This window comes from Zasmidium cellare, assembly GCF_010093935.1.
Source record: "Zasmidium cellare ATCC 36951 unplaced genomic scaffold M409scaffold_4, whole genome shotgun sequence".
NCBI classification, from domain to species: domain Eukaryota; kingdom Fungi; phylum Ascomycota; class Dothideomycetes; order Mycosphaerellales; family Mycosphaerellaceae; genus Zasmidium; species Zasmidium cellare.
Window position 1 is genome coordinate 134,325 of NW_022986948.1, and position 18,291 is coordinate 152,615.

The 18,291-nt window shown below is 55.0% G+C and overlaps 7 protein-coding genes across 7 annotated transcripts; 2 read left to right on the forward strand and 5 right to left on the reverse strand.

The window, feature by feature from the left end:
* Positions 1 to 56: 56 nt before the first annotated feature.
* Positions 57 to 2,259, forward strand: M409DRAFT_63277 (uncharacterized protein; the record flags this gene model as incomplete). Its single annotated transcript, XM_033815514.1, has 2 exons — positions 57 to 2,108; positions 2,170 to 2,259. 2 exons carry the CDS (start codon positions 57 to 59, stop codon positions 2,257 to 2,259), a joined length of 2,142 nt encoding a protein of 713 aa, XP_033672533.1.
* Positions 2,260 to 2,642: 383 nt separating this feature from the next.
* On the reverse strand, positions 2,643 to 4,724 carry M409DRAFT_63278 (uncharacterized protein; the record flags this gene model as incomplete). Its single annotated transcript, XM_033815515.1, has 2 exons — positions 2,643 to 4,510; positions 4,619 to 4,724. 2 exons carry the CDS (start codon positions 4,722 to 4,724, stop codon positions 2,643 to 2,645), a joined length of 1,974 nt encoding a protein of 657 aa, XP_033672534.1.
* Positions 4,725 to 5,176: 452 nt separating this feature from the next.
* On the forward strand, positions 5,177 to 7,090 carry M409DRAFT_63279 (uncharacterized protein; the record flags this gene model as incomplete). Its single annotated transcript, XM_033815516.1, has 1 exon — positions 5,177 to 7,090. One exon carries the CDS (start codon positions 5,177 to 5,179, stop codon positions 7,088 to 7,090), a length of 1,914 nt encoding a protein of 637 aa, XP_033672535.1.
* An 82-nt stretch (positions 7,091 to 7,172) lies between these two features.
* M409DRAFT_63280 (uncharacterized protein) lies at positions 7,173 to 8,371 on the reverse strand (the record flags this gene model as incomplete). The annotated part of the gene is made up of 2 exons (XM_033815517.1): positions 7,173 to 7,659; positions 7,725 to 8,371. 2 exons carry the CDS (start codon positions 8,369 to 8,371, stop codon positions 7,173 to 7,175), a joined length of 1,134 nt encoding a protein of 377 aa, XP_033672536.1.
* A 568-nt stretch (positions 8,372 to 8,939) lies between these two features.
* Positions 8,940 to 10,727, reverse strand: M409DRAFT_17885 (uncharacterized protein; the record flags this gene model as incomplete). Its single annotated transcript, XM_033804262.1, has 1 exon — positions 8,940 to 10,727. One exon carries the CDS (start codon positions 10,725 to 10,727, stop codon positions 8,940 to 8,942), a length of 1,788 nt encoding a protein of 595 aa, XP_033672537.1.
* A 1,158-nt stretch (positions 10,728 to 11,885) lies between these two features.
* Positions 11,886 to 12,345, reverse strand: M409DRAFT_50320 (uncharacterized protein; the record flags this gene model as incomplete). The annotated part of the gene is made up of 3 exons (XM_033811505.1): positions 11,886 to 12,094; positions 12,150 to 12,209; positions 12,267 to 12,345. The coding sequence occupies 3 exons, from the start codon at positions 12,343 to 12,345 to the stop codon at positions 11,886 to 11,888; spliced, it is 348 nt and encodes a 115-aa protein (XP_033672538.1).
* Positions 12,346 to 14,922: 2,577 nt separating this feature from the next.
* Positions 14,923 to 16,421, reverse strand: M409DRAFT_17887 (uncharacterized protein; the record flags this gene model as incomplete). The annotated part of the gene is made up of 2 exons (XM_033804263.1): positions 14,923 to 15,196; positions 15,250 to 16,421. The coding sequence occupies 2 exons, from the start codon at positions 16,419 to 16,421 to the stop codon at positions 14,923 to 14,925; spliced, it is 1,446 nt and encodes a 481-aa protein (XP_033672539.1).
* Positions 16,422 to 18,291: the final 1,870 nt, after the last annotated feature.

Consider the following 18,291-nt stretch of genomic DNA (forward strand, 5'->3'; position numbering starts at 1 on the left):
CTTTCACGACTACACACACCCCTGATACCCCGAGACACCCCCACAATACCGCAGCAATGGGCGACGCAATGAGCCGCAAAGACCTCAAGACCTTGGTGCCTCAGCCGAGGAACTACAAGCGCCCGCCCTTCACCGTCGAGGTCAGTGAGAAGAAGGAAGGCGAGACCGCCATACGACGCAACATTCGCACCAAGGACGCCCTCAAATCAACACCTGAGCCTGGCGTCAACACCATCTACGACATCCTACGACGATCGAGCCAGAAGTACGGCAACGCAAAGGCCCTGGGCAAGCGGAAGCTCATACGACTGCACGAGGAGAACAAGAAGGTCAAGAAGGTCATCGATGGCAAGGAGCAGGAAGTGGACAAAAAGTGGACATACTACGAGCTGTCAGGCTACGAATACTACTCTTTCAGTGAGTATGAGCAGCTCGCCCTCAAAGTTGGCGCCGGATACCGCGCATTGGGTCTTGAGCCCAAGAAAGACCGCGTTCACATCTTCGCTGCTACTCATCCATACTGGCTCGCCACTGCACACGGTGTTCACAGCCAGTCGTTGGCCATCGTCACCGCTTACGACACTTTGGGTGAGGAAGGCCTGAAACACTCCCTGCTCCAGACCAACGCCAAGGCCATCTTCCTCGATCCGCATCTCATCACGAAGCTCATCAACCCTCTCAAAGAAGCCAAAGACATCCAGCACGTTGTCTACAACGACGACGATGCTCCCACCTCCAACGCCGACCCTAAGAAGCTCGAATCGGATATCGCGAAGCTCAAGGAGGCGCATCCTCACCTGACCATTCGAAGCTTTAGCGAATTGGTCAAACTCGGCGAAGAGAACAAGGTTGAACCTACCCCGCCAAGTCCAGAAGATTTGTGCTGTATCATGTACACCTCCGGATCCACCGGCACACCAAAGGGCGTGCTCTTGACGCACAAGAACGTGGTTGCTGCGATTTCTGGTGTCGACGTTATTGTCGGCCCATACCTTGGCCCTGGCGATGGCCTGCTCACCTACCTTCCACTGGCACATATCCTCGAATTTGTGTTCGAATCAGCATGTCTGTACTGGGGTGGTACTATGGGTTATGGCAACCCAAAGACCATCTCCGACGCGTCGATGAAGAACTGCAAGGGTGATATCGCGGAATTCAAGCCAACGATTTTGGTCGGGGTGCCTGCCGTTTGGGAGACTGTCAAGAAGGGTATCCAGGCCAAGGTCGCTAAACTCAATCCGATTTCTAGGAACATGTTCTGGGGAGCCATGACCGCGAAGAACTTCATGATGAACAACTCAAGCTACCTGCCAGGTTCCCATATCGGCACGAGCATCGTGGACAACGTGGTGTTCAAGAAGGTCGCCGAGGCGACTGGTGGCAGACTGCGCATTTGCATGAACGGCGGTGGTCCTGTGGCCAAAGAGACACAGCGATTCATCTCCATGTGCATTGCGCCGATGATCTCTGGTTATGGTTTGACCGAGACTTCAGCCATGGGTGCTCTCATGGATCCACTGTCGTGGACTGATGAATCACTCGGTGAGGTCACGGGTGCAGTCGAAGTCAAGCTGGTGGACTTCCCTGATGCCGGCTACTACTCCACGAACACTCCACCCCAGGGTGAGATCTGGATCCGTGGAGATTCCGTCACTGCAGGATATCTTGATCTGGAGAAGGAGAACAAGGAGTCGTTCGAAGATGGCTGGTTCAAGACTGGTGATATCGGCGAATTCAACCAGAGAGGCGAGCTTCGAATCATCGACCGCAAGAAGAACTTGGTCAAGACACTCAACGGCGAGTACATCGCGCTTGAGAAGCTCGAGTCGGTCTACCGATCCTGCCACGTGGTAGGCAACATCTGCGTTTACGCTGCCCAGGATCAAAACAAGCCAATCGCCATCGTCGTCCCCGCGGAGCCCGCGCTCAAGCAGCTCGCAAACGACAACGGCATTTCCGGCAACGGTCTCGAGGATCTCTGCAGCGACAAGAAGGTCAACGATCTCGTGCTCAAGGAGATGCAGGCCGCTGGTAAGAAGGGCGGCCTGTCCGGCTTTGAGATCATCGAGGGTGTGGTTCTGGCGGATGAGGCTTGGACGCCGGAGAATGTGAGTTCAAGAAAAACATCCCTTCCTCCTCGTGTTCATGCATGCTAATTTGTGATTCCAGGGTCTCGTCACATCCGCTCAGAAGCTCAACCGCAAGGGCTTGACGGACAAGTACAAGAAGGAGATCGATGCGGCGTACGGCAAGAAGTAATTGCGGAGGATAAGAAGAGCGTACTATAGCGACGAACGCGATGATGATTGATATGCAGCAGGCGGGCGTCTAGTGTTGTTGTGTGTCTTCTTGTTGCTGCGAAAGAGAGCGAGAGAAAGAAATTGGCAAAAAGGCGAACGCTGCTTCACTGCAGCGAACTCATCACCCACCCACACCCTTGTATTTGTGCGGACTTTTTAGTTTGATAGCGATGCGTTTGTCTGTTTAATCGAGTAGTAGCAGTACATTTCCACATCACAGAAACTCCCTTCATGTCCTATCTTTCTTCATGAATTCATAGGTAATACTCCATCTTCATCTCCATCTCCATTTCCCTCGTCCAAGACGAACAGGCAGGGGCAAACAGAGCTAACTAACACCGACTACCTCCACGCGGGACTCGAACTCCTATGATTCTCCGCGCTCATACTCTCAAACTCGAAATCCCACTCGTCCACCTCCGCAAACTTCTTCTTCGCCGCTTCGATTTCCTTGCTCGTCGCCACCTCTTCCATGGACATTGATACCTCTGGCAGGGTGAAGTCTCCTTCCTCCTCCTCCTCGGCCTCGCCGCCGGATTCGTAGTCGTCGTTTTCCTTGTCTGAAGCTGTGGCTTGTCGACCGTATGTTTTCACATTCGACTTCTTGTTCGTGGTTGGCGCAGTCGAGGGTTTTCGGGCCGCGGCTTTCTTCGATGTTGCAGTTGCGGCTCTGCCTGGTCGCCCTCTCTGTGCTTTACTGCTTTTCGGTGCCGTCTTCGTCTGGCGTCGTAGCCTGCCGCCGAGCTCATCCTCGTCGTTATCGAGGTGGCTGGCGTCTAGGGCGGTGTCGCCTTCGTAATCATCACTCTCGAAGTCGTACTCGCTCTTGCGATGTCGTTGTCTAAGGGGTTGCCGTCTTTTCGGTAGTAGAGATTGCAGGGTCGCGGTCAACACTGGCTTGGTCTTCGCTCTCGAAGTCTTCTTGGCCGGTGGCGGCGATGCTTGGGTGAGGGGCTCGGCGAGGACATCGTCGTTCCGGAGGTCCACAGGTGGCGGGCTGCTACTAAGTGGCTCTGCCATGATACCATTTGGAACAGCATCGTCCTCGTCTTGAAAGTCATCATTTGTTTGCTTGTCTGGTTCGGTCGAGGGCACAAGAAGGTCATCGTCATTCTCCGAAGCTTGCTCGCTCGGAGAAGGTGGCTCTGCTGCTGGCATCGACATGGAAAAGGAATCCTCGACGTGAATCTCGGACGGAGGTGCCGGTTGCGGTTCATCAGCATCATCAGTCGGTGTCTGTGTAGCAGGAACTTGTGTCACTGGTGCGACCATGTCCTCTTGCTCATTCGACTTTTTGGACTTGCTCCTCTTGGCCGACTTGGAGGACACAACGGAATCCTCGACATCATCAGATTTCCGTTTTCTAGAGGGTCTACTAGTCCTCGATGCCGCCGTCTTGGATCTCGTCGACCCATGCGCACTGACAGACGATCTTCGATTTGATTTGACAAGAGGAGTGCCCTCAGCTTCCGGTGCAAAGTCGTCTTCCTCCTCGTTAGACATGTCCAGGTCAAATATGCTGGAGTCTTCAACGGCGGTGGTCTCGATTGTTGTATGTGCGACGGAAGGCGCCGCGCTTGCAGTTCGTTGTTGAACCATTTGAAGCATGCTCGGCTGTCGTGGTCGTCGTTTGAAGTTCCTCAATGCCAAAAGACTGCTTTCGATCGCCGGCGTGGCTTGAGCTCGCAAGACAGATCCCGGTTGCGCAATTGACGAGCGCGGCCCTCTTACAGAACTGAGCTTTCCTGGTGGCGGTGGAGACGGCGACAGCGAAAAGTCAGGTCGCTCTGCATTGCCTTCAGCTGCCTTGGATGGTGCTCCTTTGGCCGCTATCAGGGTGTCAGATGAAGCCGGTACAGGATCTGACACTGGCGGCGCTGCAGCTTGCTTGCCCTTCTGGCCGCGCGCTGTCGCTTCCATACGCTGTTTCAGACCTTCCAAGACTTTGTTCTGGGCTTCATTGTGGACAACTTTGCGCGCCGTACGTGCTGGTCGTCGGGTCGCTTTGGCCATGGGCTGCGGTGCATTGTCGCTCTTTGCGAGCTCATCGGTGGTAGTCGCAGGCTGACTCGTGGGCTGCGCAGTCGCATAGTCGTCCTCATTGACAGCACGGCTTATCACCAGCTCGTCCGAAGACGGTTGCGCCTTTTGAGGTCTTCCTCTTTTCGGTTTCGACACCACTGCCACTTCGATCGTGTCCTCGGCATCATCTCGCTGTCCCAGGCCGCCTCCCATAACCAGTTCGTCCGAGCTCTGTTGCGCGTTCTTCGGTCGTCCTCTCTTCGGTTTGGCATCTTTTACGAGGTGTTCCGCATCGCTGTAGACTGGGGGCGCGGTATTCGTCTTCTCTTTCAAAGCCTGTCTAGTCTTCGGCGCATTGGTAGCAGGAAGCGCTGAAGACGGCGCATTGCGCGGTCGAGCCATTTCGTCGGATTTTGTTCGTGTTCAGCGCATCGGCGGTCGGCGGTGGTGTTGTAGTGATGTGGTGCGAGGTGGGAGACAACTGCTGACGCGTGGGATGCCGATGGAGTCGCGACGTCAAAACAAGCCGAGCGCACGGGCCGCATCGCCAGCCTCTATCGACCTCACGTGCTTCGTTCCGAACAAGATCACCACGGCCAACTGACTTACATAACGGCACAGACGGCTTGCCCATTGCAACCCCACCGGAAACCCCACCAGCTCCTTCACTTGTCAGCCTTTAAGCTTTTCACGAACTCCGTACGAGGCAGGAGCTTGTGTGTTTAAACTGCAGCTACATGAGCACGCTGTTCGGTTTTGGCAGGAGAGCCTTTGGATCGTCTTTTGCCTCCTTCATTCGCTCTCCATTCACCTCTTCTTCAAAGCCACCTTCTAATTCCAAGGCATTCACCATAATGGCTATTAGGCCCGCTCCAGAGTCTGTTGCGAAAGAGGCAGCAGAAAACATCCATCCTGTGCGAGATCCCAACACACTTTCGAATTACAATGCCTGGAGGACGAAGCACACTGTTGCAGACTTTGATGTCGACTTCGATGCCAAACGCCTGACTGGTATTGTCCACCTCACCTTGGAAAAGCTCGCCAAGGGAGACAACAAGATCATTCTCGACACCAGCCATCTCGAGATCGTTGGCGTAGACATTGAAGGAGACGAAGCACCGTGGGACCTGGCTTCGAAGCGAACAGAGCCATATGGTAGCCCTCTGACGATCAGTGTCAACTCGAAGCAACTCGAGGCTGCTTCGCCAAACCTTACCGTTCGCATTGGAGTCCAAACGACCAAAGACTGCACGGCCTTGCAATGGCTCACTCCAGCTCAAACGAGCAACAAGAAGCACCCGTACATGTTCTCTCAATGCCAGGCTATCCACGCACGATCACTCTTTCCCTGCCAAGACACTCCTGATGTGAAGTCGACATACCAATTCAACATTCGATCTACATTGCCAGTCCTTGCATCAGGTCTCCCCACGGGCGCGAAAGACTTCCTGCCAGGTAAGGATGGCCAGCCAGGAACTCTGCTTTACACTTTCTACCAGAAGGTTCCGATGCCATCGTATTTGTTCGCTCTCGCCAGCGGTGATCTCGCTTCAGCATCCATTGGCCCGCGTTCGACAGTCTGGACTGGCCCAGAGGAATTGCAAGCAAGTCAGTGGGAATTTGAGAAGGACACCGAAGCCTACATCCAGGCTGCCGAAAAGATCGTTTACCCCTACGCCTGGACGACTTACAATGTACTAGTGCTTCCTCCTTCTTTTCCTTATGGTGGAATGGAAAATCCCGTCTACACTTTTGCAACACCCACAGTCGTCTCTGGTGACCGTCAGAATGTCGATGTCATTGCGCACGAGCTGAGCCATTCGTGGTCGGGTAATCTCGTGAGCTGTGCCAGCTGGGAACACTTCTGGCTGAATGAAGGATGGACCACCTACCTCGAGCGTCGATTGCAGGCCGCGATCCACGGCGGTGACAAGCATCGTGATTTCTCTGCCATCATCGGCTGGAAGGCTTTGTCCGACAGCATTGAGCAGTTTGGCGAAGACCATGAGTTTACCAAATTGATCCCTGACCTCAAGGGCAAGGATCCGGACGACGCTTTTTCGAGCGTGCCATATGAGAAGGGCTTCAACTTCCTGTACTACCTCGAGAAATTGGTTGGCATCAAGAAGTGGGACAAGTTCATCCCGCACTACTTCACGGAATTCAAGGAGCGTTCGGTCGACAGCTACGAATTCAAGGCGACACTGCTGTCGTTTTTCGAAGGAGACGAAGCAGCATCGAAGAAGCTGAGCGAGGTGGACTGGGACAAGTGGTTCTACACCGCCGGCTTCCCACCAAAACCCAACTTCGATACAGAGCTGGCGGATATGTGCTACGATCTGGCCGAAAAGTGGGAGTCGCTGAACGAGGGCAAGAACAGCGGATTCCAACCTTCAAAGACAGATGTCGAGCACTTCACCGCCAACCAAAGCGTTGTCTTGCTCGAGAGGATCCAGACCTTTTCGAAGCCGCTGTCTCCGAAGTTGGTCGAACTCATGGGCGAAGAATACGGGTTCGCGAAGTCAAAGAACGTGGAGCTGGTGAGCAGATACTTCGTCATCGGGCTCAAGTCACGCACCGAGAGCGTGTACCAGCCCACTGCGGAGTTGCTAGGACAAGTCGGACGCATGAAGTTCGTGAGGCCGCTGTTCCGGGAATTGATCAAGTGCGATCTGGCTCTGGCGAAGAAGACGTTTGAGAAGAACAAGGACTTCTACCACCCGATTTGCAGAGGCATGGTAGAGAAGATCTTGGAGAAGCATACTTAGCAGGCTTGAAGAACGGAGGACGAATGACGAAGGGTGGGTTGCAGGGTGTCAAAGTTTTGGAATGTTGTGAGAGCTAGTATTATTACTGCCTCCAAGCAACGACATCAACAGGAGAGTCCCACAATTCCACAGCCTGCTTTCGATCCAGAGCCTCGCCGCTCTCTGGAGGCAGTCTCCAAACCGTAATACCAAAGCCGCTCATCTTCAAGCTGGTAACAAGGGGGCCCAACGTCAGTCTCCTAACCACAAACCCTCGTTTCTCCAATTCGTTCTTTGCCAGTTCAGCGAACCGTGCCAGGACTTCGTCCGAAGTAGAGCCCAAGCTGTTCAATAAAAGGACGACTTCATTATCGCTGGTAGGATGTGACGATTTCGAGAACGGGATAAAAGCCCGGTCACTGTCCGAGATGTCCAGGAGCAAATCCAGCATCTGCGAAACCAACGCCTCCGGTGAGGGTATTGGCGAAATCTGCTGCAAACCAGGCTCTCCATGCGCTCCCATCCCCAACTCGATGGTAGCTGGCGGAAGCGTCTGCAAATCCGTCAATGTAGCATTCGGCAGAGCCACCCTAGAGATCACACATCAGCTCCAACACATCTTCCCCCTATACCACACCATGAAGAAAGAACATACCGATCAAAAGCCACCCCAATCGTCCCCACATTCCCCGCGACATACTCCATAACCCCCGCCACCCTCTCAAGGCTCTCCCCCCTCTCCGCCAACGCACACGCACTCTTCAGCGCCACAAGATGCCCACTGAGGCCCCTCCGTCCGACCTTGCCGCCTTTCTTCCTGCCCACAGCGACATCATCCCCCACGGGCGTGAAGTGCACTTTATACCCCGCGGCCTGCGCCCTCGTGATCGCCAGCCCGGCGTTCAGAATATCCCCCGTGTAGTTCCCGCACACGACCAGCGTGCCTTTGCTCTTCGTGCTCCCATCTTGCGGCTGGCAGAGCTTGATCGCCTCGAAGATCTGCGCGGCGGTCGGCGACGCGAAGATGTTGCCGGAGACGTACGCGGAGAGGTAGTTCGCGCCGACGAAGCCGCCGAACATGGGCTCGTGGCCGCCGCCGGCGAAGCCGATGGTCGTGACGTGCGAGGTCGCGAAGGAGGGGAGGTCGGCGCGGTAGAGGATTTTGTAGGAGGGGTTGTAGGAGAGGGTCGGGTTGAGGATTGTGAGGCCGTGGCAGGCTTCGTTGATGGCGTCGGAGGGGGCGTTGATGAAGTGGAAGGTTTCCTTTGCGGGAGGGGGTTTGGTGGCTGTTTCGGTGGCCATGGTGAGGGTGTTCTTTCTCTTTTCAGTGCAATGCTAGGGGAGGTAAACAGACAACGATCAAGGTCAACAGACCAGACCGTTCGGTGCGTTCAAGATACCCAGGTTTCTTCTGCTGGAGGGACTGATATGGAAGGAGAAGGGACGTAAGAGAGGCTCACAAGAAAGACTTACGCGAACAATCCACCATTCGAGCTCTTATTTGACTGGCGGTGCTCAATGTGAGGGGCGTTGCGAAAGGTCGACGAGGGGAAATCGTTCCAGAAGCCAGCTCCGGCGGGTTGCTGTTTCGGGAGAGCCGAACATTCACTCACGAGCCACCCGCGAGGGAGGAGCATGGTCGACCCTCTTTCCCATTTTTAGAGAGTGCCACTGTACCCTCGTTGAGGCCTAGCCAACTCAACAGCAGAGGAACTTCGTCAGAACAGTACATCCGACGACCAGATCAGTTCAGATGGAAGAAAAGAGAAGAGAAGTCGAGATCATATCTTCATTCATGTACTTCATATACAACTAGATCAAAGGGTATATATACCGAGAACCATCATCATAAAACCCCGAAACCAACTTTTCAACCCCTCACATTCTCATCATCCTTCGCAACCTTCGAAACATTGATGCGATCCCACTCCTCCCGATCATCGTTATCATCAGCCGTATTCGCAGTCAATTCAGGGACATCTTCATCCTCATCCTCCTCAGGCAAGATCAAGTTGAGGATGAGAGCCAATACACCCGTAACGGCGAATCCCGTCTCCATGACCAGCTCGATGGCGTTGAAGAAGCCGATCAGAGCGTGGTTGTCGCCGCTGTAGGTGAAGACGTAGTTGAACCAGGTGGGGACGAGAGTGGCGCCGAGACCGACGGCCAGAGAGGCGGTCAGGATGAATCTGTTGCGGCGGGTGAAGGGCATGGTCGAGATGATGCGGATACCGGAGCTTGCTACCGCAGCGAAGAGGAAGGTTGTCATTCCACCTAGGACAGCACTTGGGATGCTGACCAAAGCCGCCGCGAATTTTGCGAAGACGCCCATAATTATGAGCCAGATGCAACAGGCATATCCAGCCTTTCGATTCGCGCACCGTGTGAGCGCAATGACACCGTTGTTCTGGGCGAAAGTCGACATGGGCGTGATGGTGCAAAGACCGGCCAGGATACCGTTGAGTCCGTCCGCCAACACACCTCCCTGAATGCGACTGTCGAACAGTGCACCATCTACTTGCAGGCGGGAAACATCGCAAGTGGCGGTGACATCTCCAATGGTCTCCATAGTTGTGACGATGTAAACGGCCAGGAGAGGTAGAACCAGTGGACCGTATACCTTCAATGGGAACGTATGCACCCAGATGAAGCTTGCCACCGGTGCTGCATCGATTCCAGACTTGTCGAAGTACCCGCAAGCCGCTGCAACGATGCATCCCATGAGAAGGCCCAGGACGACAGAGCAACTCTTCATGATTGGAGCACCGAATCTCTCGCATAGAATGATAGTGACAAAGACCAGGAAGCCGAGACCAACGAACTCGGCACTTCCCCAAGGCAGGGGATGCGGAGCGTTTATTGTTGGGCAGAGCCTGTAAAGACCAGTCTCTGGTCGCGATTGACAGTCACCAGATCCACCAGCCCAGTTCTGAAATCCAGTCTCGATGAGCTTTGCGCCGATGAGGAGAACGGTCGGACCAGTAACGAGGGGTGGGAATACTCTCTTCAAGATCTTCGGAGGCACAAAGGACAGCGCGACTTGCAGCAATGCGCAGCAGCATTGAGTCGCGATGATCATACCATAACCATGAGGGCAAGGGAGTTGATTCCCATCGGCGTCGGTAGGGCACACTCCGCGTTCGTACATCTGACTGAGCGCACCAGTAGCCACAGGAATGGTGCTGAAAGATACTCCAACAACGGAGATCAAGCCAGTGCCGATGTAGTAGGGAGACTTCCAGATATGGAATCGAGTGATCTGGATAGCCGAGAGACATCCACACACGATGAGCGCCGTGCTCACGAGATACGATTGAAGGTCACCACCCAAGTTCGCCGCGCCGGAGAGAATGATTGGCGGTGTGATGATACCCGCAAGCATAGCCAGAGCGTGCTGAAATCCAAGCAAAAGGGCCAGCAAGACCGGCATGCGGTCGTTGAGACCGAAGAATGGCGCTGCTCGTCGCTCTCTCTTCATGAAAGGCAGCTTCGGGGTGAAGAGGAATGCATAGTCGTATGTGCCGACCAGTCCATCTCTCGTAGTGAATGCCTTGACGAAGTCACGACCCTTGGCCGCCCAGGTCTCTTTGCGCGTGCCATTGGAGGCGACGATCTGATCTGGATGATCGTCTTTTACGTAGTCTGTGGAGGAAGACATGCTGGCTGAGGCGGTGCCGTATGACGGCTTTGACTTGATCGAGTCGCGAAGAAGTGGCCTACGCAATTGTTTGTCGGCTTCTCCAGTCGTGGGGTCGGTTGTAGCACCAGCACATGAACTGTTACTCGAGGTCGGGGTGGAGTCCAGTGTAAGAATGGGTGTCACTCTGCCTCGTTTCTCAAGATCGACCAAGCCAGGAATACTTGCAGCGGTGGCTCAGAAGGACGACCGACGACGGGGAAGCTGAAGTGAGATGTCAAGTTACTCCAATGGCGGAGACTAGAAGAGATTGGGTGCGACGCTGCTGAACAACCAAGAACGTGTGCATCGTCACGATAGAGCATACGCTTTATAATTTCGTACTCCAATGGTTCACGGCGTGGTCCACTCGATGGAGGCTCCCGAACCGCCTACTGGGTATCATCAACAGGCATGGCGAAGAAGCGGCGATCAGCGAGGTTAGGGTGTATGTGTATCTGATAAGGACCTCTGGGGCGCAAAAAACAATCGAGTAAGAGCTGGGCGCGGCGTTCGCTGGCTTGGGTGTTGGCCTGGTGGAGATTCTGGCCCGCCGGCTTTTGTGGTCGGCGAAGTCTGAGGTGTGCCTGAGGCCGTCGGAGGAGGCCGCTGCTTCTCTTGGCAACGGTTCAGATTCAGGAGCAAAACAAACACCGCCGTCTAGACCTTGTCACGTTACACAGGAGCAAGATCAGAAGAAATGGAAAGCGACCAAGATGACAATTTGATACCCATTCGCCGAATGCCTGTCTGGAGACCCGTCCTTTCGCTATGCCCCCGCTGACCATCCCAATTGACCCAAAGAGAAGCTCGACCACCACCATCAAGATGAAACCCATTCGCTGTCTGCCAATGCCCCAAACCTGTGTGTCCTGTGTGTCCCAGCCGCCAGTCCCTAGCTCGTCGAGCAAGCATTCCTGCTAGAAGTTTCTCTCCAACACCAATTCGCGACAATGGCCTCCATCCATCCCAATCCCGTCCCAAAAGCCTCCAGAATGGTCAGCCAAATGCTATCCTACACACAAGACCCAAGTACCGCCCGATTCATCCAATTTCAAAAGGAAAACCGAAAGAGAAACGCTCATGTGTGTGTGTGTGAGCTGATCTGCCAGCTCGTCTGTCGAGATCGAGGATCGCGGTCTACTGGCTATTGACGGCGCCGTACATCTGGCCAGGCTGAGGCTGGCGGACCTGAGGACCTGGAGGCGATGGGACGACGCCGAGCATCTGGAGGGCCTTCTCGGCGGCGTCCTCTTTGGCGTTGTTGACGTACTGGCCATCGTACCAGAATCGAGCGGGGATCTGGGTGCCTTGGATCGTGACCATGCAGCTCCAGGCTGTGCGACCGCCTGGGATGGAGTGTCAGTGGATGGAGAGATATGGATGGTGAAGTGCAGGACTTACCACGACGGTCGGAGACGACCTGAAAGTTGGGGGCGCGATAGCCGTGGGTACGACAGAAGTCTGGCGAGGTTCCACGTTAGCATTGTTGCAATTGACGATGATGAAGCTCGGACATACCGATCAGCTTGGTCTGGTTTGGGGATGGAGCCGCGCCATGGGCATTGGGTGGTGAAGGACCGGAACCAGTTGAAGACATGTCGGCGACGGCGAGCTTGCAACGAGGTCAAAAGGTGTGTGCGTGTGTCGACTGTAATAGGAAAAAGGAACAACAAGGAGGCCGAATATAGGTAGGTCGCTGGCAGCTGGCAAGCAAAAAGCAAGGGCTTGCGAATTGGGTATCAAGGACGCAAGATAGTTTCGACTTTAAAGCCGCAGGATACGTCTCTTTTTGTGTTGTCGTGCTGGCTGCTGGCTGCTGGTGCTTCTTCCTTCCGATTTCTCAACAAGAGCTGCTGGCTGTGCCTCCAAGGCAATGGAGACTCTTTATATCCCGACAGGGCAGTCAATCGGTCAGTCAGTCAGCCAGCTACCTGGTGGCCCTGCCTTGTCCCCCCTCTCGTCTATCCGTCCGTCTGCGTTTTCCCTCTGATGTTAGACCGAACGACGTGGCGGGCGATTGCGAGAGAGCAAGCATGCTCCCGTACCCTTCAACCACCACAAGACAGCTGTCAGACGGGCACACCTGCGAGCACCCTTCAAACCGTGAGAGGTGAGCGACAAGCGCAGCAAGCCCAGGTGTGGTGGAGAGTGAGTGGGAAGTGGGAAAAGGAAGGGCCGTCGTTTGGTATGATTTGCTTGAAAGATTGCCGAACACGCACACACAACGGCAAGCAGCAAATGCCACACCCACTTAATTGATGATGAACAAGGGGAAACAGCCGTCCGTTTTCGAAGCGTAAGGTTACGGGGTAGCCATTCGCAACAACACCAACGAAGACCCTTACCCGCCCACCCCGTGCTTTTGCAACGATGGAGGATGGGCTCACACCTCTCATGCACGTTTGCAGTAGGCTGGCTCCAGTGGATCGGCGCGCACCATCATGCCTGGGGCCGAACCGAGACGAAATGCATCACTCACTCAATCACTGATCAAATCCATCCACATCTATGATGTGTTGTAGTACTCGCACGAAGGAACACATGAACCCCCCCTCCTCCTCCTCCTCCGGGAAACGCCTACGTGGACGAACCTCAGGCCGGCAATGGGCATCGCGCCGTTTCGTTCGACACGCATATTCAAGGCATGAAGAGAGGCAGCCGTGAAGATCCCCAATCGATCGCTCCAGTCCGGAGTCCACATCCCATTTGCACCTCGGCGTCTTGCATCCGCGCCAGCAGGGCCAGGGAGGGTTCATGCAAGAAGCCTCCAACGACGTGCAAGCGGCAGAGCCAGACAGCCAGACAGCCAGACAGACAGAGGACGTTGGCGTGGTGGTGGTCGGATGCATTGAACTACTGCGTGACGTGTCGAAGCGGCTTGGTCGAAAGCGAAAAGCACAGGAGCCCAAAGCCCCGGCAGCCCGTCGAGAGAATAGGCAAGTCAAGTCACAGGAAATGGGAGCTAGCACGCAGCGGATGACGTCCAGAGCTGCAGTAGAATCAATGCAGTGGGCACGACACATCTGTTGCTGCAACTACTCGCAGGCCCAGCACCAGCTCCACTTGTGCGTTCGTCGTTGGATCCAGCCAGCAAACTTGTGCGGGCGCTGCGAGATGGACGGGTCTCACTGTGTGTGCATCCCTTTTTTTCTTCGTAAAAGGACCTGTGACCTTGTGAGGCGGGTAGGAAATTGGGAGTGTCGTGTTTGCCTTAATTTTTTTTAATTTTCTGAAATGGCTAATGTTACACAATCAAACAAAAACTTCCTGGACTTCCCGTCTGGTACTGCTTCGGGTTCCTACAGTTTTTGACAGTCCCGGCCGCTGCACATGTACTGTCGACAAACGGGCCAGCCGACGGGTGCCAGCAGACACAACAGAAGCAGAGCAGAGCAGAGCAGAGACAGCCAGCACCGTCGGTGTTGGGCTTGTATGCAAGCTGCAGCAAGGATTGTGGGCTCCTTCGAAGGCGAGCCCACCAGCGTGTGGTTGATTGCTCTGCTTGTGATGTGGAGGCCGCAAGCTAGATCAAAGCTTCAAGCCCAAAGGCGTGGGATATTCGCCTCCTCCTTCAGAACTACCGATGCTAGCCTAGATGGGTGGTGGTTGGTGGACAAGTTTTGCGTGGGAGACACCATTCTTCATTCCTACTCATCATGCAAACCCCGTCGTTTCGATGATACAGACCGGAAAGTGTGTGTAATCAAAAATGCCCCCAGCCTCGCATACCTTTCCCCCCCTATTCGAAACATCCTCCCCTTCCCGTCAGTCACGTTCAAACGCGCAAACAAGTTTCAAGTTTCGCTGATGATGAATTCTCAATGCTATCCGCCCTGACACAGTCATGCTCCACCCGCTATGCATCTGCAATGCTATGCGTGCTGTTCGACGCTGCTCAATTCCAAACAACAAACTCCAGTGCCATGTCGTTGCAAGAGGCTCAACGTTCCCGACGGCCAGGTGCATGAAGCCTTGGTGCAACGCAGGTGAGCGGTCACGTTGTCATGCTGAACTTGACCGCTCTCGCTAAATCGTCGTTTTCTTTCGATCGGTATTGAATTGACAAACGGCTGTACTACCAGCGAAGCTCTCACCGCCAGAGGTGGTGTGTCGCATCGTGCCACTGCACGGGACTTCTTGAGACCATCGGGCCGGATCAAGCCGAGTTTTACTGTCATCGGTCACCACTGGCCTGTCTAACCGCACCGGACGTCACTCGTGCGCCAGTTGCACTCGATGGGCCGGTACTGCTGGACGGCCGGCTGCTTGATGACTGCCGACTGTGCTGACCGCTTCCCTCACGCTTGAACATTTCGTTGATGAGTCGCTTGGGTCCGACGTACTCCACTCCCAGCTTTGGAATCAGCATGGATTTGGAGTCTTGCGAGTGGAAGCGTGTCTTGATTGCGTCGTCCACGAGCGCCATCAGACCGGTTGCAATAACGACGCTGTAGCTCATATCAGATTGTGGTCACACCGGTGATCGTCAGGTAATACTCACTCAGCGACATCTTTCTGGCCACGAACAATGCTCTCATCTGCAACCCACATCGAACACGGTGGAACCCATCCGCCTTTGTTCTGCTCCTCCTCTGCCTGCGAAAGCGTGAGTGGCGAAGGCATGATGTAAGCGAGCACTCGTTCGTGGCCAGTCTTCACAAGGTGGTACGACACATCCTTGGTCTGACTGTCCTTGCGCACAACCCTCTTCCAAGAGTAGTGAGTCCCCCAGTACTCAAAGTCGTACCTTTTGCTACCCTTCGTTCCCGTTCGCCTCAGATCTACCTGGGCATAGTTTGAGAACTCAAGCTTTACCGAGTTTGGATCGATGGGCTGCTCAGGTTTTGGAGCACCGTGATGCGTGTTTGGACGGTCATCACGGTCAAAGTCGATGGACGAGTGTGCTGAAGCATAGCCTGAATCGTTTCGCTTGAGTGCCGCCAATGTTGGGGTCTTGTGCTCGGATTTGCTCCGCATACTGCTCAACGCGTTGCTCAGAGACCGTTGAAACCCAGGTCTCTTCGGTTCTGACTGTTTTTGTGGCTTTCGGGCTGAATGACAGACCTCGCGACCAGAATCTCTGCAATACCGTCGAAGCGAGAACTCTCTGTCCTTCAAATCGTGCATTCTGAGGTGGAAGAGAGTCATGTCACACCGGCGACCTCCGTGCATAGTCACTTCGGTATCGACGCGAAGGTTCATGTTGCCATCCAGTGTCGAGTCATCGTGCCGTATTGACAATCTACGATGCGATGGGAACAGTTCAGAGAAATCTGAAGGCGTCGCAGGAATGGCATGTGACTCGTAGGGCCGAGCAGTGTATTCTGGAACCTCATACTCAGGCAACTCTTGTGGGAGGTCCTCCTCACTGGGTACGGTCGATGCATACGTCTCTACCGATGCCCTTGGACTCTGTTGCGGTGGTCTGTCGGCAAAGTATCGGGGTGGGGACTCGTATTCATGATCGCATGTGTTGTAGTGAACTCGTGGAGGTCGTTTGGAGGAAGCTGTCGAATAGATGGTTGGTTGTGTGGAATAGGACTTGTCACTACTTGACTGAGATCGTTGGTATGAGCGGTCGCTGTCCCGGTCGGAATGGAATGATCCGTCGCTGCCGTAGGCATTTCGCATGTCACTGAACTCGCGGCGGTGGTGCAGCTGGTGAAGGGCCATGGCGACTGAGAGGTGAGGTGAAGTGAGGCTCGCGGGCGGTTGATATGGCGTCTACCGCTGTTCGCTAGCCCTGATCTGATCTGCTCGCAATGGGTCCAGATGTCGTCGCGTATCCACGTGTGTCGCAGCGCACAACAGCTTCTCTGCAGAACGATGCAAGATGATCCGCGTGACAGAAGATCCTGGCCCCGTGGTTGCGCGGTGTAATGGGTGTGTGGTGGAAGAGCTGGCGGCGACGGCGGTGCAGCAGCCGGCTAATATCACTGACGGCCGCGACTCTGCTGTGGTGAAGAAGGCGCCATGTTGGAGGGCATCCCGCGGGTGTCGGAGGCAAATATCAGACGGCGACGAGAACGAGGCAGAAGAACTGGGAGGTACGGTGTCAGGCGGATGGTCGAGCGTTGTTACCAAGCCGCAGTCGCGCAGCGCAGAGGGCCATGGGATGCCGCTGGGGTTCTGAGCGCAGTGCTGGGATGGCCGGAGCAGAAGGCACTGGCCTGCCTGCGCTGCGAGACGATTGGCGAGCATTCATTCACCTGCAGCAACGTCCAAGCGGCAGGCGCGTCGAGCCTATCATCCCGGACACCAACTCATCGCCGCACGCCTGTCGCGCCGATGGCATGGCAGATCCCGATGCCACCAACGAATCACTCCGCGTCGCCCTCCTCCTCCGCCGTCCACACCTTTGGCCTCAACACGCTTTTTGCGAGTATCAGCTGTCGCGCTGCACGCCGACCACAGCGCGCTGAGCGCCGCAAGTCGGCTACATCTCCAACGTGATCGTCGTCCGAGACATTCTCGTGGCAGCTGTATCCGTTCCATCAACCGGAGCCAGGCTCGTCCGGGTACTCAGCGCGCTCCGCCAACATCCTACTTTTCTACCACGCAATGAAACGCATCAATGCCACACCGACCGCCGACGTCACCCTATGAGGCTTTGCAAACACGTTCACAGCAACTCTACGCACTCGATATTAACAGGCTATCCCTTCCGGCACCGTTGAGGCAGACCGGCGACACTGATATCCTTCTGGGAACTCCCTGCATGCCATCGCTGCAATCATCGGCGATACTTCACCCCACACGTGTGCTTCTGCTCTTCCTCCAGTGCGGATCGCTGTTCGCAGGACGTGCGAGATACGGCCCGATCCTCCCTGAAGACGATTCATTCAAGAGGCCGCCTTTTCAACTGCCTCGCTGCCTCACAACCGCCTCAACAACGCCTCGAATTGCCTCATCGAAGGTATGAACAGAAGTCAATGCGAACTGGTCCTGTTGCAATGAACCGCACATGCGCTCAATGCAGTGCCTGTCAACTGCAGTGTAACCGCTTCGCCAGCGCCTATGCGCCGTGATGCCTTGGTGCACCTATTTTTCAACACGCGCACCAATGGCTCGCCTCGTACCCATACCGACTCCTCTCTTTCGACTTCGTCACGAGACCTTCGAGCCACCAGAGCTTGCTTGGCTCAATATCTCATATTACCCATTCAAGCAGAAACGTCAACCGCCGGAGATGTGCTGCATGTCAGAACTTGCATGGAATTCCCAGGTCATACCGCATCTCGGCACCGACTGACTTCACCAGGCTTCTGTCTAACTTTTCGTGACATCCTTTGACACGTGATTGTCCTGGAAGACGTGCAGCAAGCTCGCAGCTTGAGCTTGAAACGCACCATCCGCCAGCAACGCTTCACCTGACCTTTCTCCTGCAAAGGATCGCACGAATAGCGAATCTCGTGATATCCTATTCGCCGCCCTCGCTCCTCAGTCTACTACACCTCCGACAGCACCACGACACGCGGGCAGAGCTTACAAGATGCCTTCACTAACGAGGTGCAGCCCACGTAACCGGACTCAGCCTCCAATA